Source organism: Electrophorus electricus, chromosome 9 (assembly GCF_013358815.1).
Source record: "Electrophorus electricus isolate fEleEle1 chromosome 9, fEleEle1.pri, whole genome shotgun sequence".
NCBI classification, from domain to species: domain Eukaryota; kingdom Metazoa; phylum Chordata; class Actinopteri; order Gymnotiformes; family Gymnotidae; genus Electrophorus; species Electrophorus electricus.
The window spans coordinates 24742425-24769516 of NC_049543.1; the positions used below are offsets into that span (position 1 = coordinate 24742425).

Genomic DNA, 27092 nt, shown 5'->3' on the forward strand with positions numbered 1-27092 from the left:
GACAACATGCTACACAAGTGCAAACAGTCCAATATAGTGCAAAATGTCATTAAATAAACATTAAATAAATAATAAATACAGGACAGGACAAATACAAAATGAGTAGACAGTGCAATTTAGTACAGTACACAGTACTGGGCGAGTTGTGCATAGCAATCAGTGACATGCTACCCTGAACATAGCAGTCACCGGTTGGAGCCAGAACAGTTCAGAGTACAGTGCTGGTTTAGTACAGTACTCTAGCAGCAAGTAGGATAATGTGCAAGACTGCAACAGGAGTGCATAGTTTATTTGTGTGAGGTTTGACTTCAGCACTAGTCCAAAACAATGTGTGAGTGTGTGTATAGATATGTATGTATGTATGTATGTATGTATGTATGTGTGTGTGTGTGTGTGTGTATAGATATGTATGTGTGTGTGTGTGTGTGTGTGTGTGTGTGTGTGTGTGTGTGTGTGTGTGTGACTGTCTATAAGCATGTATAAAAGTGCCCATTTTGGAATCTGAATTGGAATTGGAGTTAGCCAGAGTTCAGGAGTCTAACGGCTTCTGGGAAGAAGCTGTTGCACAGTCTGGAGGTGCGGGACTGGATGCTGCGGTACCTTCTTCCAGATGGCAAAAGGGTGAACAGTTCATGTGAGGGGTGTGTGGGGTCTTTCACAATGTTGGTGGCTTTCCGGATGCAGCGTGTTATGTAGATGTTCGTGATGGAGGGAAGAGAGACCTGTGAAGGAAATATTGTTGTGTTTCTTTCTCTATCATTGTAAAGCGTGAGAAAGCTTAGCATAAGATTAGAAGAACAGGACGTTCCCTAGAGAACGTCCTTGAAGAAATACACTCCTTCCAAGGAGTTATCTGGTCTCAGCAGAAGCAAACCCTCCCTCGTTCTCTCGAACGCTACGGCTGTTATATAAGGGGAGGGAAATCACCCAAAGGAGAGCGAAGCAAATAGGCACGCTCATTTTTTGAAACTAATAACTCAATAAAATCTTCTTATCCACATCCGACTCCTTGTTTGCTGAATTTCCACCACAGACCCCAATGATCTTCTCAGCTGTTCTCACTATTCTTTGGAGGGTCTTGCGGTCAAAGGCGGTGCAGTTCCCAAACCAGGTAATGATGCAGCTGCTCGGGATGCTCTCTACAGTACCTCTGTAGAAGGTAGTGAGGATGGGTGATGGGAGATGGGCTTCCCTCAGCTTCCGAAGGAAGTAAAGACGTTGCTGGGCTCTCTTGGTGATGGAACTGGTGTTCAGGGTCCAGGTCAGGTTCTCCGCTATGTGAACACCAGGGAACTTGATGTTCTTGACGATCTCCACTGAGGAGCCGTTGATGGCAAGCGGGGAGTGATCTCGCCTTGCTCTCCTGAAGTCAACAACCATTTCTTTTGTCTTGTCAACATTCAGATACAGGTTGTTGACCTTACACCAGCTCACCAGTTCTCGCACCTCCTCTCTGTATGCTGACTCATTGTCTTTGTTGATGAGACCTACCACGGTCGTGTCATCAGCGAACTGATGTGATTCAAACTGTGCTTCGCTGAGACACGACACCGTGGGCTTCTTGGGCACGGGGACGATGGTGGTGGTCTTGAAGCATGTTGGGACCATGGTGCAGCTCAGAGAGATATTGAAGATGTCTGTCAGGACATCTGCAAGCTGGTCAGCACATTCTCTGAGCACATGACCCGGGATGTTGTCTGATCCAGCAGCTTTCCGTGGGTTAACTCCACGCAAAGTACGCCTCACATCAGCCGCCATCAGGCACAGCACCTGGTCATTTTGCGAAGGGATGGACTTTTCTGCTGCAACGTTGTTCTGCGCTTCAAACCGTGCATAGAAATGATTCAGTGCATCTGGGAGGATGGCATCACTGTCACAGAAAGGTGATGTTTTCCTGTAGTTAGTAATGGCCTGAATGCCCTCCCACATGCGCCGTGTGTCACCAGTGTCTTTGAAGTGTCCATGGATGCTCTGTGCGTGTGCACGCTTTGCTTCCCTGAGCGCACGTGAGTTTGGCTCTTGTTTTTCTGAGAGCCTCTCTGTCACCTGTTCTGAAGGCTGAGTCACGGGTCCTCAGTAGCATGCGCACCTCAGCAGGCATCCATGGCTTCTGGTTGGGGCGTGTGGTGATGGTCTTGGAGACAGTAACATCATCAATGCACTTGCTGATGTAGCCAGTCACTGATGCTGTATACTCTTCCAGGTTAACAGTGCCACCGTCAGTAGCAGCCTCCTTGAACGTGATCCAAGTCGTCTGCTCAAAACAGTCCTGAAGAGCAGAGATGGCTCCTGCTGGCCAGGTTCTCACCTGCTTCAGAAGCGGTTTCGAGCGTCTGACTATCGGTCTATATGCAGGAATCAACATTACAGACACGTGATCAGAGTATCCGAGGTGCGGGCAGGACTCCGCCCGGTACGCACCGGAAATGTTTGTGTAAACGAGATCCAGCGCGTTCGCTCCTCTCGTTGCAAAGTTCACATGTTGATGGAATTTAGGCAGTACTGACTTGAGATTTGCGTGGTTGAAGTCTCCGGTGATAATAAACAGTCCGTCTGGATGAACGTTCTGCAGTTCACTAATGACTGGTGCTGAGTAACATGGGTGCCTAGGTGATCAGTTCGGCATACTCCTGGAGAGGAATAATGAGCTTTCCAGGAGGACACTAAGGATGAGGAGTGATGCAGTTGGCCCTATTTATCCTGTTACCTGTGTCTCAGGAGAAAGCAGGAGGCAGGGAAAATTTGTTTATTGGCAGCTAGTAGGTTCTTGGTTGGATCTAAATTGACAGGATTGCACAAGTGATAGTAAACTGAAACCTACTGGAAAGCGTAATCGTCGAGCTTGGCAAGAATTGTAGCTTTTTACACGGTACATGCAGTCTGCTGAATAACGTTGTTGCGCAATGTGCATTATGCATCCAGCCCTGGTTGTAATCACATTAAAACGGATATAGGCTGTGACCCAATGTTAAGAATTGTTCAACTTTGGTATTACCTCTGTCAGTAAAGTTGTATGACATATGTAGCAAAAAAAATAACAGCTTTATTTTTGTCTTAATTGTACTACATTAATTTACCTTAAGATACCTTTAAAAAAAAAACACAAGCACTAAACAACCTGATTCAGACATCTGTTATGTCTCAGTCTAGGCAGGAGAGTCTGTAACATTAAAACATGACGTGATAATGGTGAGTGACTGGTGAGTGATATGACAAACGAAACAGATAAAGTCAATACGGTGCATAGCAAGTGTATTAAAAAGCGTTGGAATAACATACAACGTGTTGGAATAACATACAACTATTCAGGGGATCAGTGTAACAACATCAGGAGGGACCAAGGCCAGCAAGACAAAGAAAACAGGCTAAGAAAGAATAAGACAGCTGTCTACTCCACCAAAAGAAAATACACAGCCTACACTCACTCCCTATCACCGAAGAACACAGAAACGGAACCCATTCCCAACTATTAGAAGGAGAACATTAACTCGAGAACCAGGGATAGAATACAAGGTCATACACAGTTACACTCTGTTAGTTGAACTGCAAACAAGTACACAGCCCAGTCTCTTTCCCAACACAAGCTACCTCCCTCTCTCTTTTTTCACTCTTCCTCCTTTTATCTGGTGAGCTCAGCACAGAGAAGCAACATTTGTACTGGGTTGTACTGGAAAATCACCCACAAGACCTGGCTCGAACCTGCAACACAGAAGCGAACAAACCAGGGCACACATACCTACACACATATATATAACACAGCCCTGAAGGGCTCCGTCAGCAGAATGTCAGTAGGCTATTTAAAAATTGCACCTATCAGAGGACTGAATTTAGGTATTAACTTTACCTTAATGATCTGGAATGCACAACCAGGCTATCTTAAAAAGGTCAGGGTATTGTAGGGTATTGTTCATTACACTGATGTTGTCTAACGGACTCTAGTACTTATTGTTTATTGCACTTCTCATGGTCTAAGATAGAGCTCATGTATTTTGTACTACTAGTCATCAGCATTGATCCCTGTAGTTCTACAGTATTCTAGTCCATTGGTATGTTTGACTCTAACCTGCTGTACTGTACTAGGATGTGTTCTATGAGGAAATGATAAAGCACTTTTGTAAGTGGCTCTGGATAAGACCGTCTGCTAAATGCCGTAAATTTAACAGTCAGGATGAAGGCAAATGTTTCCCTTTACAAAACACACCTTGACCACAACCTGAGAAAATGGTCAATCAGTGGTCCATATGTAAGTTCAATAAGCTTGGTAGAATTAGTAAAAACTCCAAAGCCACATATGAGTAGTTAAAAGTTAAAGGTGTAAATCTTGGGCATTATATTTCCTTATAAGCTTATTTGCAATGAACTTAAGGCAATAAAGATAATTTAATTTTGAAGTTGTTTTGTTCTGAGCCCATTATTAATGGTTTGGTTTTAAGGAAGCATTTAAAGATTTATTTTTCAAACTTAGACATTATATGAAAAACCTTTTTCTATATGCAATATTACTACAGTATTTTAATTCATTTTTAAATTATTAGTCATTAGCAAGACTGTTCTGCAGTCCTTCTATGGCTCTAGTCCACTGTCACATGCACCTGCACGTTTCTGGGCTTAATCTGACTACATTTAACCACGTAATCATGTCTTAGTCCTCGGATGGAGGAGAGGATGAAGGGATGGGAAGAGCTGAAGAGAGCGGGAAAAAATTCCAAGGAAAGACGGAATGAAAGGCTGGAAATCGAAAGGTCACAAAGAATCATTCGCTTCCTTCTAGCCTTGGCGGAGTGGTGGTGAAAAAAGGAGTGTATTTTTGTTATTTTCGTTTAGCTCCCATTGAAGGTAAGACAGGAAAGAGCCACAGGGTTCCGGCGAACCACTTGGTAGAATGGTGGCTGAGTAGCCGAATCTGCTGAACTACACCAGTCGTTACGCAACTGTGGAACATTTATTTTTGTGTTTTGCCTGCAGTGAAGTGATCCTAGTATCATGTTTTTTAGCTTTTTATAGTGTTAATAGCAGTATGGTATAATTGAAGAAATGTTAGATTCTAGGTAATCAATTTATCTCTCCCTCACGTACATATGCAATCCATGATTGTGTTTGCTTCTTTTTTCCTCTAGAATGACAGACGAGGCAGAGACCGCACCCACTACAGACAGGTATAAGGACTGACTGTGGCTGTGTATTCAACACTGGCTGTTTGAGCTTTGAGAATGTGCCTTATATGAATGTTCCTTCCAGTTTTACCTTATTTCTTTACTATCTCAAATCTGGTGCTTTGAAAAACTATATTATTAAGGTCATCCTTATAGCACTTACAATACAGGTTTAAAGGAGCACTAACTCATTTTACTAAGTCTCTCTCGCTCTCTCTCGCACGCTCTCTCTCTCTCTCTCTCTGTTCCATAGCATCAAATCTGCCCAGTCGACTGAAGGTTGTGCTCGGAAACCTGCTCTCCGAAAGGTAGACACACCCAAGAAAACAGCCAGAAGCCAGAAATCCAATGAGGAAGTCATGAACAAAATGTACACAACTCTGCTCAACAGGGTTTTTGGACAGGTACTTACACACACATATCAATTCTAATTATGTTTCATTAAAATATACAGACAGTGGACACATGTTATGATCTCCCTATTTCAGACTGACACAAAATAACAGAAAGAGGGCAGTCACATTGTGCGCAGTGATGCTTTCAGATACTGTCACACCTCCTTTTACAGACACTCCTTCAGAAATGAAATACACCAATAATCTAATCTGTTAATTGATTACTTCTCCCCTGCCCAGTCCTGGTCAATATGAGTAACAGAAATGATGCTGATCTCTGATGTATATCTAATGAGGTTCAGTCATTGCTTCTGATCTCTTCTGCAAAAGTGTGTGTGTGCGCGTGTACGTGTGCATGTGTTTAATGACCTGTGCAGAGTGGTTAATCCCTGTAGTAATTCTAAGATCTAAAAAAAAAAAAAAAGCTCTTTAGTGTGGCTAATTTCTTCTGCTAATACCACTCAGCCAGTCTTAGGGAGGACTGGGGCCAGACCTTTCACCTTGCAGTGTTGTGTTGTATGATTTGATGAAATCCATAATGAAGGATGGTGAATGATGGGTGTAAGCAATACTGTTAAAAAAGCAAACATGTTAATGTAGTCCTGTGTGCATTTCTGTGTGTGTGTGTGTGTGTGTGTGTGTGTGTGTGTGTGTGTGTGTGTGTGTGTGTGTGTGTGTGTGTGTGTGTGCGCCTGTCTGTCTGTCTGTCTGTCTGTGTGTTTGCATGTTTGTTTCCTGAACTGTACAAACTGATTTGTGGTTTTAACTTATAAAGCGTCTTTGCTTTGCCTGATTGTTTGGTCTGCTCTGGAAAATCCCAGCTCTAAGCACTGTGCCAGCTAAGCACATGTTTGCTTTGTGATGGCTCATGAAGCTTAAGTGTATGGTTATTATAATACCATCTGAGAGTGCATAGAACTGTGGCTAGGTGAAACTTATATAATAGGAAATGTACAAAGTACATATTTAAAGTGTAACCTTTAGCACCATAAATAACTCCACCCCTCTTATTGTTTCTTCTTTAGGAAAGAGAATTATCCCAGCTAGAATTAGATGGTGAGTACCTACAAAGTGTATGACGATTAAAGAATTACTAATTTACTGAAGCACTACCACAAAAATGTTTCACATTCACAATCAGTGATGTTCTCCCAATAGGTGTGCAAGCTTTGCTCTCTTCCTTAGTTAAATCTTGTTCATACAGAAGGAAAACTGGGATGCATCCTCAAAATTCCATCACTTCATTTGGCATTATGCTTTCTATAGATTAACAACATATTTTGCAAACAATGAACATATAGTGTCCAATTGCCTTGGTTTCTTTTATGACTGGCTGACTGAATCATGTTCTGAGAAAATGAGGATACATGTTGTGATTTTACATTGTGAAGAGTGAAAAATTATGGTGTTTCTCAGAGCTTGCAGAGGCGTTTAAAGAGTTTGACTATGACCAGGATGGCTACCTGAACTACAAAGACCTGGCAGAGTGCATGCGAACTTTGGGATACATGCCTATGGAAATGGAGCTCCTAGAAATCATTCAGCAAATTAAAATGAGGCGTGAGTGTCCCACGTATGTCTGGTTTTCTACAACAAAACTGCAGTTTCTGATTGTGTGTATGTGTGACTAAATGTTATTATAACAACATATTGTACTGACCACACACTGACTGAGTGACTTTTTAACTTTTTTTATCCGTATATCCGTTTAACTTTTTTTAAATATCTGTTTATTTGTTGTCTATTCTCCACAGTCTGATTGTTTGAATGCGTGTGTGTTTGCGCAGTAGGTGGGCTGATGGATTTTGACGATTTCTGTGAGCTGATGGGACCAAGAATGATGGTCGAGACAGCTCATATGGTGGGGCTGAAAGAACTTGAGTGCTCTTTCAAACAAGTGAGCTACACACACTCACACTCACACACAATTAATCTTAGTGCATACGCTGCCTTTCAAAATTTTAAGGATGAACGGCTGTGAAGGATGAACCTAAAATTTCAAATGTGATCTTTTCATGTCCATGAAAGTGTGTTCCAGACACAAACTCTCCCCCCTCTCTCTCTCTCTCTCTCTCTCTCTCCCTCTCCCCCTCTCTCTCTCTCTCTCTCTCTCCCTCTCCCTCTCTCGCTCTCTCTCCCTCCCTCTCCCCCTCTCTCTCTCTCTCTCTCTCTCTCCCTCTCCCTCTCCCTCTCTCGCTCTCTCTCTCTCCCTCTCCCTCTCTCGCTCTCCCTCTCCCTCTCCCTCTCTCGCTCTCTCCCTCTCCCTCTCTCGCTCTCTCTCTCTCCCTCTCCCTCTCCCTCTCCCTCTCCCTCTCTCGCTCTCTCTCTCCCTCTCCCTCTCTTTCTCCCTCTCTTTCTCCCTCTCTCGCTCTCTCTCTCGCTCTCTCTCTCTCTCTCCCTCTCCCTCTCTCTCTCTTTCTCCCTCTCCCTCTCTTTCTCCCTCTCTCGCTCTCTCTCTCTCTCTCTCCCTCTCTCTTTCTCCCTCTCCCTCTCCCTCTCTCTCTCTCCCTCTCTCTCTCTCTCTCTCTCTCTCTCTCTCTCTCTCTCTCTGTTAGTTTGACATGGATGGGGATGGGAAGATTAGTCTGGATGAGATGAAGGAAGCAGCAAAGACTCTACTGGGAGAGAAACCGAGGAAAGGAGAGCTGGAAGAGATCCTGAAGGAGATGGACCTGAATGGAGACGGCAGTGTAGATTTTGACGGTAGTGACCTCACGTGAATAAACACACATGCACACACACTTCATGAAAGAACCAACCTTAGTAACCAGAGAAAATGAGCACGCGAACTACTAAAGTGTTTCTTTTCAGTTCTCCTGCAGTGCTTCTACTTGTTCACACATTTGTACCAATCAGTAGGTTTGGGTTATTCTAAGCACATGCCTGTTTTTGATGAAGCAAAATATTTTGATCAGTTGATCTGGTCTGTTTGTGTGTGTATGCATGTCTTGCAGAGTTTGTTATGATGCTGTCCACGCAGTAGTTCTCACAGCAGGGCTTCTTGGATTGTCTCAGTGCAGTGCAGACTGTCACCTGGAAGCACCAACTCCTACAGCGTCACCCTGTTCCACAACAGTTTCCGATTATTTGTAATTCCTGCAGAAACCACAGACTATTCATACCAGGCTCCACCTGCTAGTGAAATTTCACCATTACCGTGGTGTACAAATCTGCTCGCAGTTCATGGATTTCCTGGTTTCCACTGCTTATGTTGTATGGTTTTGCGACTACATTTTTGGATGCTGTTTTGGTTACTAACCCAATGGAAATTTTGTACTACTACTACTTAACTATACAGTTCAATTAACTTTGTTTTTTATAGTATTTGTGCTCATTGGGCATTTCTTCTGGAAATCAGCATTGATTCTTGTATTTAGCTGTATTCAAGCTGAATGGTATTTTTGGCTCTAACCTACTGTACTGGCTAGGATACATTCCATGAGTAAATGACAAAGCTCTTTTGTAATTCGCTCTGATTAAGTCTGTTAAATGCAGAACATGCAAATGTAATGTTTGCTCATCCTCATCCTGTATATACACGAAATTACTCTTTACTATACTTCACTGGAAACAATACTACACTGGAAATGACACTTTACTCCGCTGGAAACGATACTTCACTGGAAATGACACTTTACTATACTTCACTGGAAACTACTTCACTGGAAATTACACTTTACTATACTTCACTGGAAATTACTCTTCACTGCACCTGGAGGCTTCTCTTTAAATGAGAACCCAAATGTCCATCATTAGCCTTATTTATTCCTCTGTGTGTGTGTGTGTGTGTGTGTGTGTGTGTGTGTGTGTTATATATATATATATAAATAAATAATATGGAAATAAATGAAAAAATATATATAAATGCATTTGTCAAGACTATAATTTGCAGTGGTAGTCTGATGTCATTGTAGTTTAAAAAAATATCACAGTTGATTTTGTTTTGTAAAAGTTTCATGTAACAGTTTCAAGGCTGATAAGAAAGAATAGCACCTCATAGCCTGATTAGAAGGCCAGCTATTTAGGGTTGTAGCTTATTGGACAATACTTAGCTAAGACTGTGATAGTTTCTGGCACCACTTGCATAGGGTCTTCCCTTAATTTTTTATTACACTAAAAATAAAATACAACAACTGTATATTTCCCTTTTTTTCTATAGCAAACAAGCCTGATTGCGGTAAGACAAAAAAAAAATTTACAAGAAAAACAAAATGTTTCTCCCATGGATGAGAAGACTGGTTGCACCATCAGCAGGAGATGAGCAGTTTTCCATGTAACCTTTCACCTTTTTTGCAGCTGGGGCATACATGCTACTTCTTGCACCACCAACTGCAGTCTCACCATTGTCTTTCTGCCCAAGCTGAGCTCTGATCATGACTGGATCATAAGCCTTGGCCATGCTTCAACTTCCCCTGGATCAGCACTGCAGCCAAAGGACCTCAAGCAGACTGTGTCTGTCATTGAACCAGCGAAGTCCCCAGCAAGGCCTTAGGCAAACACCCCCCCAGTGGCCAAATGATGCCCTCACGTGATGGCTACACATGCACTGAGTGGAGAGTGAGGTGAAGTATATTTGAACCAGGCACTGTCTTGTCACAATGCTTTAAGTAATTCAGGACATATACATATAAATACTTTACTGTGTATATGAATTTATATCCATTTATACAAAATGCCACTGAAAACATGTTCATACAATGTTCATACATTGTGTGAAAACAGTGTTATCTTCTACATTGACTTGACCAAAAAGGATTGGTAGCAGATAGCTACTGCTAGAGGTGTACCTAATAAAGACATATATTTTTAACTTGGGCACGTTAGTAATTACACAGAACACCAGGTAACGGGCATGGTGATAAGCAGATTTGATACCAGGGATCCTATAAATATGGATGTATCTGAAACTACAGGCTACAGCCTTGATTCCTTGCTACCCATGTTGTCTCATGAGTCAGTGCCTTAGAAGGCAGCGTTTTGTTATGAGGGTACCTATAACACACACACATGCTCAAAGCCGGGCTGGCAAGAAGATACTATGAGGAGCAAGTAAGCACCAGACAGCAAGAAAATGAGAGGAAGATCTTAATGGCACGATTAAAAAAGAAGATATCTCCAAAGGAGAGCTCTCCAAATCAAATCATCCACTGCCATCTTAAGGAACACAACAGAAACATTAAGCAAAAGCAGACAACATGCAACAAGGGAAAAGAATGTATAACAATTATATTTTAAAAAAACAAACCTTTTCTTGTTTCTAATTTGGGGCCACTTTTTGTTTCACAAAACATAAAAGGCATGCTTATGAAGCAATATGTTTAACATAAAGCCTGAAGTGTGCTTTCTTTTTTTCCTGTGAGGTACTGCAACACCTGTTCCGACCTAATCAGCTCTTATCTGTTGCAGTCACAGTAAGTAATGGAGCACATTTTACAATCAGACGATTAATTTTTATTATTTAAGGATAGTTGTTTATGTTCAAGATTTTTATCAATGTATGTTTGTATGTGGTTTGCCCTTTGACCTCTGTGAGGTCTCAAAGGCAGGCGGCAGTGTGGGTGCCCCAAAACGACAAAGACATCGAGCAGAAAAGAAAGATGGCATTTAAAATGAGAGAGGCAAGAGAGGGGGAGAGAGCAGAATGTGGCAATGTTGATTTGAATTGCTTAAAGCAGAGATGACAAATCTGGTCCTCGGTGTAATTATATTTGGCCCGTGAACAAAATTACCAGCTACTAGAGCTGGCCCGCCGGTAGACAGCGCGTGCACCGCTAATACTACAAATCCCAGAATGCTGTGCTGGGGCGTTGGCGCATCAGTCAAGACCCACGAGCGTCCTCTCCTGTGTTGACATTCATCAGCGACCTCATGCTGCCAATCACATCAGGCCACCCCTCCCAAAAATGGCCAAACGAAAGGTGGAAAACAGGAGCTTTGTAGAAAAGTGGGAAGCAGAATATCTGTTGACAAAGGTAAAGGACAAACCTGTTTGTCTTGTTTGCGGAGCCAATGTAGCTGTAACCAAAGAATATAACGTAAGACTGAAACGAAACACCAGGTTAAGTACAAGGACCTGGACAAGTAGAGGAGATGAAAAGAAGTTTGGTTTCACGACAGACTGTCCTCACAAAAGCCATATCACAAAGTGAGGCTGCTGTAAAGGCTGGTTTTACTGTGGCAGCAGAAACTACAAAACCAGCCCTTTGACGAGGGAGAGTTTGTCAAAAAGTGCACGATCAAAGTTTGCGACATCGCCTGCCCAGATAAAAAGCAAGCATTTTTAAATGTGAGCCTTAGCAGACACACAGTAGCTGATCGTGCATGTGATCTTGCCACAAATCTATATGAACAGCTGCTGGAAAAGGGAAACTATTTCCACCTGCTCCACCTGCTCCACCTGCTCCTGAACCTGGCTCCACCAAGATGGTACCCCAGGGCTCCGAGGCCCAACCGGCCAGCTCCAGGACCCAAGGTCCGTCGGTCGCCATCCGACACTCTCCTCCTTCCGCTGGGTCTGCAGAGATCCTCTGCAGGTCCTCCACACCATCCTCGCTGTCAGGATCTTTGGGGTGCTCCAGGAGGTCCTGAGCCTAAAACACCAGAATAAGAACAATTAAAAGAAGTCTTTTTGGGAACTGTCAGGATGGCCGAGCGGTCTAAGGCGCTGCGTTCAGGTCGCAGTCTCCTCTGGAGGCGTGGGTTCGAATCCCACTTCTGACAGCAATTTTTCATTTTTTAAAATATTATGCTAAGTTGTTCCTCTCAAAGTTTCTTCCTCATGCTCTAGGGAGTGTTTCCTTGCCACTGTTACTCTTGCGTTTGCTCACTGGGGGCTTGGACTCGGACATTTGTAAAGATGCATTGTGACCACATCTGTTGTAAAAAGCACTATATAAATACATTTTGATTTCTAATTTTTTTTACATGTTCATTGTAAAGTAAAGTGTGGTGGCTGCTATATGCACTGTAATTAATTCACAAAGACCTCCATATTGAGCTGAATAAATAGTTTCTTCATATTACGTAAGACATTTCAGTTATTTCAGAGACATTATATTTTTATTTACTTTTGAGCTCTGAGTTGTATACCAATTACGTTGTGATTTATGCTAACCAGGGGAAATTAGCCATGTTTTCTGCGGTCTGTTAGGTACAGTGTTGCTATAGACTTTTGTGAATGTGTTTTAATGATTTCCACTGTTATTTCATTGTGCATGTGCTGTAAGCTTAGATTGTCATGTCCTGCATAACTACTTTTAGTTCAGCTAGTTTTATGTAAACTAATGGTGTTTACTTGTGCACATTAAGTGAATTCGCCTGTGTATGTGGTATATGCACCACTCGTAGTACGTGTAGCCCCGTGAGAGAAGAAACGTCTGGTGTCTGTTCATAGGAACTCGCATCCACCGTGGATGCTCCATTCACCGCAATTAATTCACAAAGACCTGCATATTGTGTCTGAATATATTGTTTCTTCAACCCTGTATTCGAGACTCTCGTATATAGACACAGACACTGTTGTGTAAAACAATAATAGAACCCGAGCTGCAGCTAATTCTTTTGTTTAACTTCAGTGGTCATTCATGTTGTCCTCTTTGATTTATACGCATTTAAAGTTTTGTACTAAGCACTTAAATAATAGTTACCCAATTTTGAAACTATACTGCTGTCTTTGGTGTGCATGCGTGTTGGTTTAAATTGAAGTAAAACCTTTGTGAGAGTGAATAAGTGGTGAGTATTAAGTCAAAGCACTGCTGATTGCAAGGTCTAATAAAATACAGAAACTGGACGAGGAACTAGATTTGTGTTTCTCGATCTGTTTTAGCTAGCTAGCTATCAAAGTACAAGTTATGGTCAGCATAGCTAGAGGACAAAAGTTGACAGTGCAACTACAGATTAATGAATAAACAAATGTAAAACATAAAAGCATTAATAAATAAATAAATATGGGATACAATAGTAAATATTGCATTTGTTTATATAGTTATATATTTCTACATTTTGTCATCAAGGAGCATGTATAGAGGACCAGGTTGTATTTAATCCTGCTGAGTAAAGGATATGTTATGCTAATTATTTTCTATTTGGATTATTGGCCTAAATTGAATCACATTGCAATAATATTTGCATCGTTTTGGATTGAGGGATTCATTCATTTTAGACTGGAGAAGTACGCTGGGAAAGCTGTAAACCTGTCATCGAGTTGGTCCACGATATGCCACAGACCCTGAGAAAGTCTGAGTGTTGATCTGCTCTTTAGTTGTGTTTGGTTCACCTTGCAGCTTTCGGAATATCGTGTTAGAATTGTATTAGTGTCGTCAACCTCACTGACACTCTCCTCTGGAGGTGTGGGTTCGAATCCCACTTTTGACAGCAACTTTTAATTTTTTAACTCAAATTTGCAGTGAGACTATTAACTGGCATTAATATGCCTGAGAAAATAAAAATGTTAGAGCCATGTTTTCTTTTTACGTTAATTTAAACTGCAAGCATCTCATGTATTAACCTCTAAGCAAACAACTCTTATTATTGCATTTTCATTGCTAGAAGTCTGTGGATAAGCCTCAGAAAGCATATTTTGCTGGGTTTAATTGTCTGTTTTGCATTTCACTAGTACACATATGTAATTATTTGCTTTGGTTATACTACAGAGCTTACCTGTATTGGTTAGATAACATGTTTGTTTGTTAGCTTGTAGGGTAACTGAAGCCTGCAGGACTGACTTCTCGTGGTGGTTTCTTTTTTCCACAACAGTCAGGATGGCCGAGCGGTCTAAGGCGCTGCGTTCAGGTCGCAGTCTCCTCTGGAGGCGTGGGTTCGAATCCCACTTCTGACAGCAGCTTTCCATTTTTTTCCCCCTATTTGCAGTGAGATGATATACCGTGCCTGTGAAAGCAAAAAGATTAGAGCCGTGTTTTTGGCCAGAGGAGGATGGAGTCGGTGGATAAGCCTCAGAACACATTTTGCTGACTTTAATTGTCTGTTGTGGATTTCCTATGGGTTGGAAAGCTGAATGAGGGGTGCATCTTGTATCTGGGAATGCATAATATGAATCTGCATATGGGGTGTACACTTTAGGGGGTTGTTACCTGAGCATTCTTTATAGGTTTGACAAATTCATTCAAACAGATTTATTCTTGCAGGCGACTCTGAAAATTCTTTTCCACCACTGTCAGTATGGCTGAGCGGTCTAAGGCTTTATGCTCAAGCTGGGGAACAACAGTCCCCCTGAAAAGGGTGATGGAAGAAAAGAGAAAATGAGAGAAAAATGTGAGCTGTAGAGGCACTTCTTCCTGCCTGTACTGATGAAATGCAACGTTGTTGCTCTTACATTTTATATTACATGGATTCCTATTGGCTGCATACACAAAGGCTCAGATATATCCATTGTACTCTGCACACTTGAGTTTGGAGCCCATCGTCGTTGGCCCGGAGAGCAAACAATGGTACTTTAAGCCTAGGGGATCCTCCCTAAATGCCCTCCACTGACATCAACCTGCCAATAAGCGAAAAGTCTCAACCCACCCATCAAAGATGCGAAAGATGGATATAGTCAAAGCAGAAATTGTAGAAATTTACATAACACTAATAACTATTCTCCCAATAAGTCAATGTTCTCCCTACTTTGTAATGACAGCCCCTGAAGGCCTCTGCCGTGCAGTAGGTGATACCTGACCACACGACCTCATATTCTGCTTCGCTACACGCGCACATGCGTCATCCGGGTATTTCCGCACTGCGCGCGGTCCGGTCAGGCGAGAAAGTTACTTTCGTGTGTCGGGGTTGGTGAGGCGAGGAAGTCAAAACTGGGGGGGGAAAAAGAAAGCTACTTTTCAAAATCAGAAAACTAGACTCTTGTTATTATTTTTGTGCGTGTGTGGAATTAACCGTTATCTGAGCGAGAGTTGGGGCCGAAATGGATGGTAAGTTGTGTCTTTTGCCGAGCCGTGTGTTTGGTGGTTAGCTAGCTAACTAGCTAGGGTGTTTGTGTCCGCGGGGAAGCCCCAGACGGCAGGTTTTTACTTCAGACCTGCCGGAAGCAGCTAGCGTTAGCTACAAACATTAACCAAGCCTACTGAGCCAGTCGATCAGAAAACACAAACCGGTTGCTTTTAATCACCTAACCAGTTTGTTTCTGGCTAGTTCGGTCATCACGAAACCTTTCCAATGTTTGGTTAACCTTTAGCCCAGGCCTAGTAGCACCGAGCTAGTTAACCTAGCTATAAACGCGTGAGTTAGTTAGCGTTAGCTAGGTGAACTAAGTTAGCAACAGCGTTGTTAAATGGGTTAGCGTTAGCTAGGTTAACTAAGTTAGCAATAGCACTCTTAAATGGATGACAGTAGGTTAGTGGATGACAGTAGGTTAGTGTGAAGGCGTCCCACGTCAGAGACTTAAATGCTCTCACATTATAACGAAGCATTATTTGGATGCTGTCAATGGTTAATATCTTATTACATTTTTATGAAACTAATCGGAAATATGTTTCCAGTCATAAGGCTGCATTTTGAAGTCCGGTTATAAATGAACAGTCGAAGTGCACCTGTGTCTGAGTTGTAAAACGCAAGTTAGTTAACTAACTAGCTAGTCACCCAGTTAACAATCTTTCACCTGGTTTTGTTTATGTTCAGATTATGCGAAGGGAAAGAATGTAATCTAGTCTGAATGTCTAATTTGAGGATGGGCTACCACGTTACACACGGAAGTCATTCAAATTGTCTTGATTGAAAGTGATAAATCTAGCTAGTTAGCCAAGTCAAAGTCTATCTCTTCTGTAGGGTAATTTCATCCTAAATTATTTAGTTAACCTAGCAGCCCGCTATATCAGTTTTAATTTGGGTTGAAACTATCTTGGTCAAATGGGTTCTCCCATATTTGCCCATTAACTGTGTGTGAACCGTTTGTTAGGGTATTAAATGTGTTGATCTAATTAAGACAGGGTTAGTGCAGATCTAACTCAATAACTTGAAAATCGCCTGTTTTAAAGACCAGTAGTTAACTAGTGAAAAGTAGGAGCGATCCTATCGTCTTATCTGACAGGTTTGCTCTAGTGTCGGCTGGCTGCTTCGTGGGTGTTTCGGTTTGGGACAGTTGAAGGAACATCTTATTCATATTCATGACCTTTCAAATTATCCGTGTCATATTAACCACTTCTTTCAAGTAACTTTCAAAATGAATCTCCCCACACGTCCTCATTAATGCGTATTATGCATCGTACATCTTACTGAAACGATTATACGGATTGTAGCTGGTTGCATTGTTTTCCAGGGCTTATCTGACTTACTGACTTATCTTTAGACTTATACAAGTATGGAATATGATTTTGAGATGTTTTCAAAGAACCAGTAGGATTATTATACCTACCTCTTGTGCATAGAGCATTTATGGTTTCATTTAATTAATAGGCATATTTGCAGCAATGTTGAGTTTTGTATTGCCTGGATTTTAATTGGATTTCTTAACTTGCTGTTCTAAAAGCCATAATATGCACTCTGTCAGTTTAAAAACGTTGACATAATCCTTTGTAGTTACATGAAGTATTTGAAAAGAAATGAAGGTTACTGTGATGCCACAGCATGGAATACACACACACATGCAGAATCAACAAGGAGAAACTGGTGTCCAGGTCCAGTTGTAAAAGAGAAATGGTGGAGAAGTGATATAGTGTACTAGTACATGAGTATTAGCTAAGTGAGTGAAAGGCATGCTTTGATTGTAGACCTTTTTCACTACTGGCTGCTTGAAGAAGCGCATCATTAATGGGAACAACCTTTACTGAGTTAGAGACTAGAGGTTTGGTGTGCTGAGGCCACAGTTTACATTTACTATTTTTGGGTGTGTGTCTTGTCACTAATAGAAATGTGTAACCACACTGCAGTGAGACGTACGCTTCTGTGTTGTGGGGGATTTGTGGTCATTGTGTGCTGCGCATTATGGGTAAAATATATCATGCTGAGTACTCCTCTGTGTACTGCAGTAACGATGTGGCTCGCAGTATCTGAGACAGTACAGCAGTGACTTGGCTGCCTTAATTGAACCCTGTTTATTTACATTTGTTGGATCCTTCATTTTATCAAAAGCTTCATAAAGCACTCATTAGGACCATGTGAGTCTGGTTAGAATTGTCACAGTCCACAATAATCAAATCAGTGATTGGTTTTAGAGAGCTGATTTACATATTATCTTCTGCAGTGTTAGTATGTCAGAGGCCTGCACTGCGATGCCACTTACTGAGCAGTCCTCAGGGGAGAGAAATGTGGCCCGACTCTGATGTGTGTTTGATGGCTTCTCTGATGTCCTACTTTGGAGGTGGGAGATTATCCAGCCCTCCTACTGACTCAGGGTTGAGAGGGAACACATGGCTGGTGTTAGGATGTAGGTTTTATTATTATTATTATTATTATTATTATTATTTAGACTGTGTATATGTTGCACATAGCTAAACCTTTTGTGGAACAGCAACCTAGGATTGCAGGAGTAAAACAAACATCAGTCACTTGTGTTTGCTCTGTATGTCTTACTTAATGTTCATTTTTCTCCCTTTCTCTTTATTTTACATATTTAGGAATGTATGGGAGCTGGGTACAGCCCACTATGCCCCAAGGTATGTTTTTTGTGTGCGCACGTGTTTGTTTATTTGATCTTTGTAAGTGATATTACTTTTTGATTGACATTGATTTTATGTTTTTGGAGTAGTATTATGATGTGTGTACAACTTGAATAAAATTCCAGTTCCTACTCCATGCTGTGTATCTGTGTAGTTGCAGCTATAATTCACTAGGCATCCACATAACATAAACAGTATAAACAATGAACATGAGTAATACGTCTTACACTCATAACACAGTAAATGATCCAAAAGAAAGTTGTTGGAGTAGTACTTCTGTCCTTTCCTCAGGAAGATTTCCTGTGTAGTAGCAATACCGCTGGTTATTTCTTTTTGGTATTAACGTAGCAATGCTAATTTTTTCTTTTCGCGTTTGCATTTTTTTGTCCCTTCAGGCACCCCGTACATGGAGATAATCGAGCAGCCCAAGGCAAGAGGAATGCGCTTCCGCTATAAATGTGAGGGCAGGTCAGCAGGTAGCATCCCGGGAGAGAAGAGCAACGATTCCACCAAAACGCATCCTGCTATCAAGGTACCTGCGCGCTGCCGGAGGTGTTGCTACATCCACATTGGTGAAGGTGTAGCAGGGCCGTAGGAGCCGCCTAGCCCTGTGCAGCCCAGCTGCGGTCCTGCAGCCACACGTACATAGGGTTCTTTCATGTATCAGACTGTTAGGCATCGAGATGCCAAAACAAAATGTTTGATTTTGTCCTCTTTAAAGATCTGTAAAAACACACACATGCAAACACAAAGGTGCAATCACATTAATCGTGGTTTTATCCTTTTAACCCTATACTAACCCTAGTGAGAGAGTTTCCTATTGCACAGGCACCTGACACACTGCTGGGTGTCAGTGTGACTGCTACCCCACGTGCGTGCGCGTGCATGCACACACGCACACGCACACACACACACACACACACACACACACTGTACTAGAAACACAACCTTCCATTTACACACAAATGCACACAGGATCAACTGGAGACACACCCTTCCCGTAACATTCTCATTTTTGGGTGGAAATTGACTCTACCCAGGCCACACCAGTCTCTTTGTGGTGGTATTTTAGTTCCTTTGTGATCACTCTTGAGACTTATACAAACACTTTTTCATATTTGTTACACGCAAGAAATACAAACACAATATGGGCTGAGAGTACAGTGGCTCGAAACGTCTTGTTTATATCGCCTGCCTTTAATGACTGTAAAGTTTCTATGACGTCACATTTTGCATAGCTGAGTCTTGGCAGCTGTGCATGACTCAGCGGAGCGGTGCAGGGTATTTTATTGCTTCTGCTAGTTTCTGTGTTTCTCAGACTTGTTTTATAATGTTTGCAATGTTTAGCCTGTTTAACAATATTTAGGCATCTGTTTAATATATTAGGCCTTGTAAGCTCGCTTCTGATCTCTTGAACTAAATTTTTATTTAAAAGAATTTATTTTATTTTTTTTTTACTCCATTCATAGCCACCCATTTTAGGATGTTTATGAAAGTGTCTCATGGCCACAGACACTTGGGTTTTCATGTTTCCATCTGGCAGTTGGGATCCCTCAGAGGAAGTGTTATTTTAATCAAGCTATGGTGTAGCCGTGGTGGTAACAAAATGGAAATTATTTCTGAAATAGTTCCGATGCACCATTATGACTGGTTTCATGCTGCAAGGTGCTTGGTGCTTTGCCATGAATCAAAGTTTTGTTTGTGGTGAATCTGGTATCTATGATGGTGATTATTCTAAGAGGGAATTTAGTTTTTATTTTTAATTTCAATTTGTAAATCGATTTATCATTCTTAGCTTGACTGGACACAGCCTTCAGTATCAGCACTGTATTGAACCTAACTTGACACTTCTCTGAACCATTTTGAAATTCTTCAAAATTGAATCATTGTGACCATAATGAAACATTTCAGTGGTTTATTAGTGATTTTTAAATTGGCAGCATTCTGTCCTCAGTCTAAAGCTTCTCTTTTGGGAACTAAGATAAACACAAATGTATGTGCACTTGGTTAGTGAATTTTAAGCCTTTGAAAGTGATACAATGTCTCAGCTGTTCTGTAACTGAATGTAGAAGTCTCAGTTCTGATAAAGGTAGATGAGCTGTTGGGCACAGACCTTTGTTTAAATTAGAGGGGTTTGAGACTCTCGCTAACTGGTGTCAGCCCTGGAGATCCACTGCCCTGCAGAATTTAGGTCAAGAGCACCTGACTTTAGGAATAAGATGCTACTGAACGCCTTGATTAAGTGGTTCAGATATGTTAAATCAGAGTTGTATGTAAACTTGGCAGGGTGGTTGATCTCCAGAAGTTGGGCAGTGCTGCTGTCTAGGGAGCTGTTATACCCAAGGTCAGGTTTAGGTCCCCTGTCTGGAGGATGTTGTATCCAGGGTCGGGGTTAAGGTCGCCTCTCTGGGGGCTGTTATATCTGCGGTCAGCTTTAAGGTCGCCTGTCCAGGGGCTGTTTCTGCACAGCAAGTTTTGTTTACGGATGCAACCTTTTTTTGTTGATGTCTTGCTTTGCAAGGTAAAACAGCTGAAAATTTGTTAGATGACTTTATGAATTTTTTTTGTGTTAAGTTCAAGACTGCCTCTACTTTATTTTCCGGCGTAGTTGTGTTAAAGCAATACTCATTAAAACCATCCAACCGCAATGCCTTTGGGACATCATAATGGAATTTCTGGAATTGAGCCAACAATGAGAGGTGAGATTTTAATTATTATTGCCTGTGATTGTTTTGACAGGTCCATAACTACAGTGGTCCCATAAGAGTGCGGATCTCTTTGGTTACCAAAAACCAACCCTACAAGCCCCACCCCCATGAGCTGGTTGGTAAAGACTGTAAGCACGGCTACTATGAGGCTGACCTTCCCGAGAGACGAGTTCACAGGTGTGTGTGTGTGTGTGTGTCTGGTGTGTCTGTGTGTGTGTGAACAGAACCAATGGTGAATTGGTCAGATTAAGGGAACAGGAATTTCCAGTATCATAAGACTAAAGCAGTTTTCTCTGTCCTAGCTCACCTGATCCAGATCTTGAAAGTTTTTATATGTACATCATGGGCTGTATCAATTGTGTTAGGAGCAGGGTGAACAGAGCTGAATCAGACAGGCCTTCTTAAGATGATTGGCTAATACAAAGCCATTCATAAGCAAAGTCAGATATGTTAGTTTTGCTCTAAACGGTTCAAGCCTTTCCCCCCACTAGAACAGCCAGTGACGTTCTGTACAGTGTATGAGACTGCTTGTAAATGGACTCGGTTGAAACTCTGAGAGCGGTGGTGGGTGCTTGCTATCTTGTTTCCTCTGCTTCTGTTCCATCCACTCCTACCTGCTTTCTGTTTCTGTTGGGTTTCACGGGTCTGCCCAATTGTGATATTTACATGTTTGTTTCTCTCTCTCTCAGTTTTCAGAATCTTGGTATTCAGTGTGTGAAAAAGAAAGATGTGACTGAAGCCGTTTCCTGCCGTCTGCAGACACAGAACAACCCTTTCAATAGTGAGACTCGCACACAATGCCTCATGCCCCCACCCTCACGTGCTGCCATGCTCATCTGTCCTAAACATGCTTTCTTTTCACGGTTTAGATTATCTTAATAATAATAATATATTTTACTGTTCTAAGCGTATATATAATGCTGTAATAAATTCCCATTCATACAGGCCTAACAGTTGGAAGCAACCCTTTGTTTGTTTAAAATAACTGTTTGTGGGTTTTTTTGTTTTTTTTAAAGTTTATATTTATTTAAAAAGGTTTTTTTTTTTTGCTGAACAAAAGGGTTTAAACTAATTGATTCATAATTTTGATTTTGGTTAAATTCTACAATCTTCTTTGGCTTTAAGGTCTGTTAGACCTATTTGTGGCTTTTTCTGACCTGCCAACAGGAATGTTTCTGGAATGACATTCTGAACTCGCTATGACTTATCGAGTGGTCAGTGTAGTTGTGTGGCGAGTGACTGCACCGTTTCACCTGTCTAAACACAACATTTAAAACTGTTTTGGATAGTTATTCTGTTACAGAGTGAACGTTTGTCCAGGTATCATGGTTTGACTTGTGTATCCATGTCTTTTATCTTATTAATGGGAAAATTGAGTGTGGCTTGTTAATTTTGACAGCTGTAGGTGACTGAGAGTGACCCTATGTAACCATCTGACATACTTAACTAAGGTTTTGGACATGCCAAAATGGCACTAACAAAAACTTATTTCATTTCGGTTAGTGAGATTGGGATTATTTCAATTTTTATTACATGTATAAAACGCATGTATATAATTGACATGTTCTGAAAATTCCCAGAAGCAAGCATGCGTGTGTCTACATGCTTGGGGGGGGGGGGCTTAATCATGATCCACACTGGTTTCCTCAGGATGTTGCTGCAGTATTACTTCCCTCCTTTAGCCCCACCCATCTTTGTTCTTTTGTGGTTACAGTTGCCGAGGCCAAAGTGTGGGAGGAAGAGTATGACCTGAATGCGGTCCGCCTGTGTTTCCAGGCAACCATCACTCTGCCTAGTGGGGACCTCTATGTTTTGGAGCCTATAGTTTCTCAGCCTATCTATGACAATAGTGAGTGCGTGCGTGTGTGGTCTTCTGTGGAAAATACCATGTTTTTGATTCTGAGATTGAAAGTAGTTATGTTTTGAGGTTGTTGATCTGTCATTATTCAAATCGCAAACATCTTTGTAGATGGTCTAGTGTATTTATTGCATGATATTTGCATACCTACAGCCTCTCAGTGTGTAAAGACTTAGCATGAGCAGCATGTAATGTATGTTATATTCTAAGTGTTTCGGAAGTGAGGGCTGAACTGAAACTAAGTAGTACTGATATTCCTCTCTCGCGTGCTCTCTCTCTCCCTCTCTCTCTAGGAGCCCCTAATACAGCTGAGTTAAAGATCTGTCGCGTGAACAGGAACTCTGGTAGCTGTAGAGGAGGAGATGAAATCTTTCTACTCTGTGACAAAGTGCAGAAAGGTGTGTGAGTTTCTCAGTTAACTCTTCATGTTTTGCTTTGTTTTATTCTCCTAAATGCCGTTGTTGCTCTCCTTTTCCTCCGTCTCCATTCCCTGCCCATCTTCCCACCACAGAGGACATTGAGGTGCGCTTTTTCCGAGACTCTTGGGAGGGCAAGGGCTCATTCTCACAGGCAGATGTCCACAGACAGGTGGCCATCGTGTTCCGCACGCCAGCCTACTGCGACACCAACCTGACCGAACCCGTCCGTGTGAGAATGCAGCTGCGCCGGCCGTCGGACCGGGAAGTCAGCGAGCCCGTGGACTTCCAGTACTTGCCCTCTGACCCAGGTCAGTGGTGATGTCACAACCTCAGTTGTAAGTGTGTGCTCACACACTGGATTTATTTCTTTGGTCCTCCATTCTACATCTGCCACTCTCCAAACTCCCTGTATTCCTCTAACTAAGACTTTGCAAATGTGCCAGCAAGAACAGGCCAGTAGAGAAACTACTGAGTCATGAGACACATGGGCACGTCTAAACACTTAATTTGTTGTGTAGTGAACGGTTGACGCTAGGTTAGAGCAGCAGGTTTACTGACGGGGTCTGTTTGACCTGGAGCAGCCAGAGTGAAGGCTGCAGACAGAAAAGCTGTGTGGTTACCGATCGAAATCTCAGGCCGAGTGTCGATGTTGACGACAGGTTTTAATATCCTGTGGCAGCTGCTGTTTGAACAGTGAGCTTGAGTATTGTGTGCTGATGGAGTGATGAAAGGCACAGTTAATCATCAGGACTGTGGGGGGGGAATAACGGGGGCAGCTAAGGGGCACATTTGATGTTGGAACCTGTTTCTGCTGGAGTGGAGGGAGTAAAAACCCAGACTGATTAATCTGCTTCTGCATTTCACCTGCACACTTTGAAACACCATTAAACCGTAAACTAGGTTCCCCTCGTTCCATAAAGGGAATGAAGTGCAGTGATTGGACAATTGGGTGTGGGCTGTCTTTGCGACTGCTCCCTGTATCCCATTGTAGCAGTGCTGGTTCAAGCAGCCAGGATTAAGCTTATCTGCAGGTCCAGATAATGGTGTAGAATGGTAGTCTCAGACTTTGTAATCACTCTGTCAAATTAGATTAAGATTCTTGTATGTTATAGGTTACTGCATGTGTTCAGTCCCTCTGTATATTTGATCACTTTGCCTTCTACTGTCGGCACGTTTTTTTCACAAGCAGCTCTGGACAAGAGTGTCTGCCAAAAGACTGAATGTAAATGCAGATGCAGACTGAGTTGTTTGAACAAGCACACACTTCTTAGTTCCCTTGTTTCTGCTGTGTGATTCACATTTCAATAACAGCGTATTTAAAATCCTTCTATTCCCTCTTTTCCCTTATACATGCACCCTTAAACTGTTGAAAGCAGATGAGTTTTTGGTTTTTTTGAGCAGATGAGTACAGGCTGATGGAGAAACGGAAGCGGACAGAGGGCATGCTGCAGAACCTTAAACTGAGCAACGTCATATCAAGTGAGTTCTGCACGTGACCTACACTCTCTCACAACTTTTGTCTGTAATAAGGTGATGCTTATGTTTAATTATGCACTGTAATACATTAAATAATGCTTTCACACCTTCCCTCGCATACTGATGTTGGCATTACCACACACTGGCACTTTATTGTTGTTCTCTTGTACATAATCTTTAAATTGTTGGTCTATTGTGTAGTGTATGTATATTGCCTGTATTTCTTGAGAATTACCAGCAGCCGGCACCAAATTCCTTGTGTGTCAGCATATTTGGCCACGACATTCTAATTCGTGTGTGTATCTGTGTGTCTGTCTGTGTTTAGCTCCCATGTCTATTGAGAGAAGGACAATCAGCACTGCCAGAAGGACAATCCCAGGTCCAAAGTCCTCCACTTCTGCAGGTGCTACGCCAGGTATATGCATGCGCGCGCACACACCGCACTCCTCTGGTACCAGGAGAACCTGTCCTTTCTTGACCATCTTCAGGAGATTCTCCGAGATGGTGGTGTGGGAATGGAGATGATGACTCAGATTTCCATGGTAATCTGTGGGTAAAGGGACACAATTAAAAACATTCCTGTGATGACAGCAGGACTGGGCATAAGCTTTTTGGCATTTCTGTGGGAACAGTAATAAAATGTCTTTTAACGCGATGGTAACTGTGAGTGTTTACATCCACATACTGTAATCAAAACCATTCTCTGTTTCTGTACTGAGGAGGATAGTCTGACTCTTGGGTTTTGTCTTCGTATGATGGATAAGGTAGTGATTATTGTCATTGGCTGAAAGGCATGTCACTAATTTTAGCCAATCTCATATCATCTGTTACTAGACAGAAACCTGGACGTTCAGTCACGTGTTCACCATGAAAGTCACACGTTACATTTTGAAATGTCTGAAAGCACTTTGCACTATGAGTAAATGACAAAGCACTTTTGTAAATCGCTCTGGATTAGAGCGTCTGCCAAGTGTCGTAAATGCACTGATCAAGGTTGAAAGACTTAATGTCTTCTACTGAGAATGTGGATATATTTTAGTTTGCAAAAGTGAGGTTAACTCTGGCAGTTTAGTATTGTATTGTCATCAGTTGAATGTCTTGAGTGGCAGTTCAGTATGTTCTTAAATTAGATGCAGCTGTGATCTAGTGTTAATGTGAAGAACTACATATTGATCTATTTTGCTGAAATTGTGAGAAAATTCTAATACATCTCTTGCTTAAGACCAAACCTGGCAAACTGAGATATAAAATGTAAGGACAAATATTATATTTGTATCTTTCTTTGTATCATATGAATGAACATACTTTTTATAGTTCTAATTGTTATAAAGACAACACATGTGAAAATATTTTATTCACATGAATGGATAATGACATTTAGAAAGTAGTAAACACTGTTGCTGGCTAGGGGACAGAATTCCATACTCGAGCAGCTCTGTAGTCTGCACCCGGATTTTTGTAAAGATGCTATTTGGCTGTATGTTGTAAAGAGTGCTACATAAATAAATTTGAAAGTGAATTTAAGTAGTCGCTGATGTCTTGGTACTATGCATCAGCCCCAGTTGAGTCACGAGAGGAAAGAAAGCATATTTTGTTTAAAGTATAGATTTAAAATGTAATATTTAAATTATTTGGATTTGTGTATAGACAAACTACTGCTTTATACTGTTTGTTATCATTTATGGGTTGTTAGCTTCTCCTTTTTTAACTGTTGTATTTTCTCTCTCTCTAGTGTTGAATCCTGTGTCATCCGTTTCTTCATTGAAGACTCAGCCCTTTTTCAGTACCACTCCTTCAGGACATCTGTTCACTCAGCCTAAAGTGGAACCGCTGGCAGCAGTGCCCTCTGCTGGAGACACATGGCCGTTCCTCAACAGTGTGACGGTGCAGCCTGCAGTCACCGCCACTGCTGCTCCGCTTCCCGCTTCCCAAGACTTCCACACTGTAAATCTGTCCGATCTCCGCGACTTTGCCTTCAACACGTCCTTCACGTCTTCTGCTCCGGAGAAGACTGACGTGGGCCCCCGAAGAGATGGCACTGGGACTGCCGTAGCCCAAGATGTCCAAAACAATTTTAGTGCCCCAAGCATGGGGAATTTCCGAGTGGATCCCTCGGTGGATGAAGAGCTTCCGGAGTTCCCGAGCTTTTCCGACGCTCAGACTTCGGACGTGGAGAATATTGACATCGAAGCTTTCCAGGTGCTTCTGGGCCAGAGCGGACTTCCCGGAGAGGCTGCATCTGGGAACTCCACTTCCGTGTGCCATACCATCGCCACGGCCAGCACTTCCGACACCGCGGGCAGCGGCACAGAGTCGGCAGTCAGTAACGCAGGGAACAGCACAGCAACCTGGATGAATTTCCCTCCGAGCATCGCCAACCTGCTGCAGAGTGACCAGATTGTGGACAGCCCTGTGACCATGCCCTCCATCAGTGTCACCTTTGACGACATGGACGTGCTGAGCTCTATGGATGAAGAT

General features: G+C 42.1%; 2 protein-coding genes and 2 non-coding genes across 7 annotated transcripts in view; all 4 read left to right on the top strand.

Annotated features, from left to right (window-relative positions):
* Positions 1-5035: 5035 nt before the first annotated feature.
* si:cabz01076231.1 (calcium-binding protein 2) lies at positions 5036-8531 on the top strand. Its single transcript, XM_027020982.2, has 7 exons — positions 5036-5156; positions 5407-5557; positions 6574-6604; positions 6965-7108; positions 7336-7445; positions 8104-8251; positions 8503-8531. Exons 1-7 carry the CDS (start codon positions 5119-5121, stop codon positions 8529-8531), a joined length of 651 nt encoding a protein of 216 aa, XP_026876783.2. The 5' UTR covers positions 5036-5118.
* Positions 8532-12185: 3654 nt separating this feature from the next.
* On the top strand, positions 12186-12268 carry trnal-cag. Its single transcript has one exon. It is a non-coding gene; the product is annotated as a tRNA-Leu (tRNA).
* Positions 12269-14301: 2033 nt separating this feature from the next.
* trnal-cag lies at positions 14302-14384 on the top strand. Its single transcript has one exon. It is a non-coding gene; the product is annotated as a tRNA-Leu (tRNA).
* Positions 14385-15294: 910 nt separating this feature from the next.
* rela (v-rel avian reticuloendotheliosis viral oncogene homolog A) overlaps positions 15295-27092 on the top strand; it is a 13122-nt gene continuing 1324 nt past the window's right edge. The window contains exons 1-12 of one of the 4 annotated variants that reach the window (XM_027020967.2): positions 15295-15471; positions 17739-17921; positions 18112-18150; positions 18549-18685; positions 20893-21038; positions 21551-21642; positions 22576-22710; positions 23013-23117; positions 23231-23446; positions 24540-24617; positions 24940-25029; positions 26347-27092. The exon at positions 26347-27092 is cut by the window's right edge and continues 1324 nt beyond it. In XM_027020967.2, the coding sequence (XP_026876768.2) occupies positions 18114-18150; positions 18549-18685; positions 20893-21038; positions 21551-21642; positions 22576-22710; positions 23013-23117; positions 23231-23446; positions 24540-24617; positions 24940-25029; positions 26347-27092 (1782 nt within the window). In that variant the 5' untranslated portion in view covers positions 15295-15471; positions 17739-17921; positions 18112-18113. Of the gene's footprint in view, positions 15472-17738; positions 17922-18105; positions 18151-18548; positions 18686-20892; positions 21039-21550; positions 21643-22575; positions 22711-23012; positions 23118-23230; positions 23447-24539; positions 24618-24939; positions 25030-26346 lie in introns of all 4 variants that reach the window. The other 3 variants (XM_027020964.2, XM_027020966.2, XM_027020965.2) reach the window with 3 other exon arrangements.

Excerpts from the sequence above, each read along its gene's own strand:
- si:cabz01076231.1 (XM_027020982.2), top strand. The coding sequence starts at position 5,119 with ATGACAGACGAGGCAGAGACCGCACCCACTACAGACAG. Across the intron at positions 5,558-6,573 it reads TCAACAGGGTTTTTGGACAG|GAAAGAGAATTATCCCAGCT; the intron begins GTACTTACACAC and ends TTTCTTCTTTAG. Across the intron at positions 7,446-8,103 it reads TTGAGTGCTCTTTCAAACAA|TTTGACATGGATGGGGATGG; the intron begins GTGAGCTACACA and ends TCTCTCTGTTAG.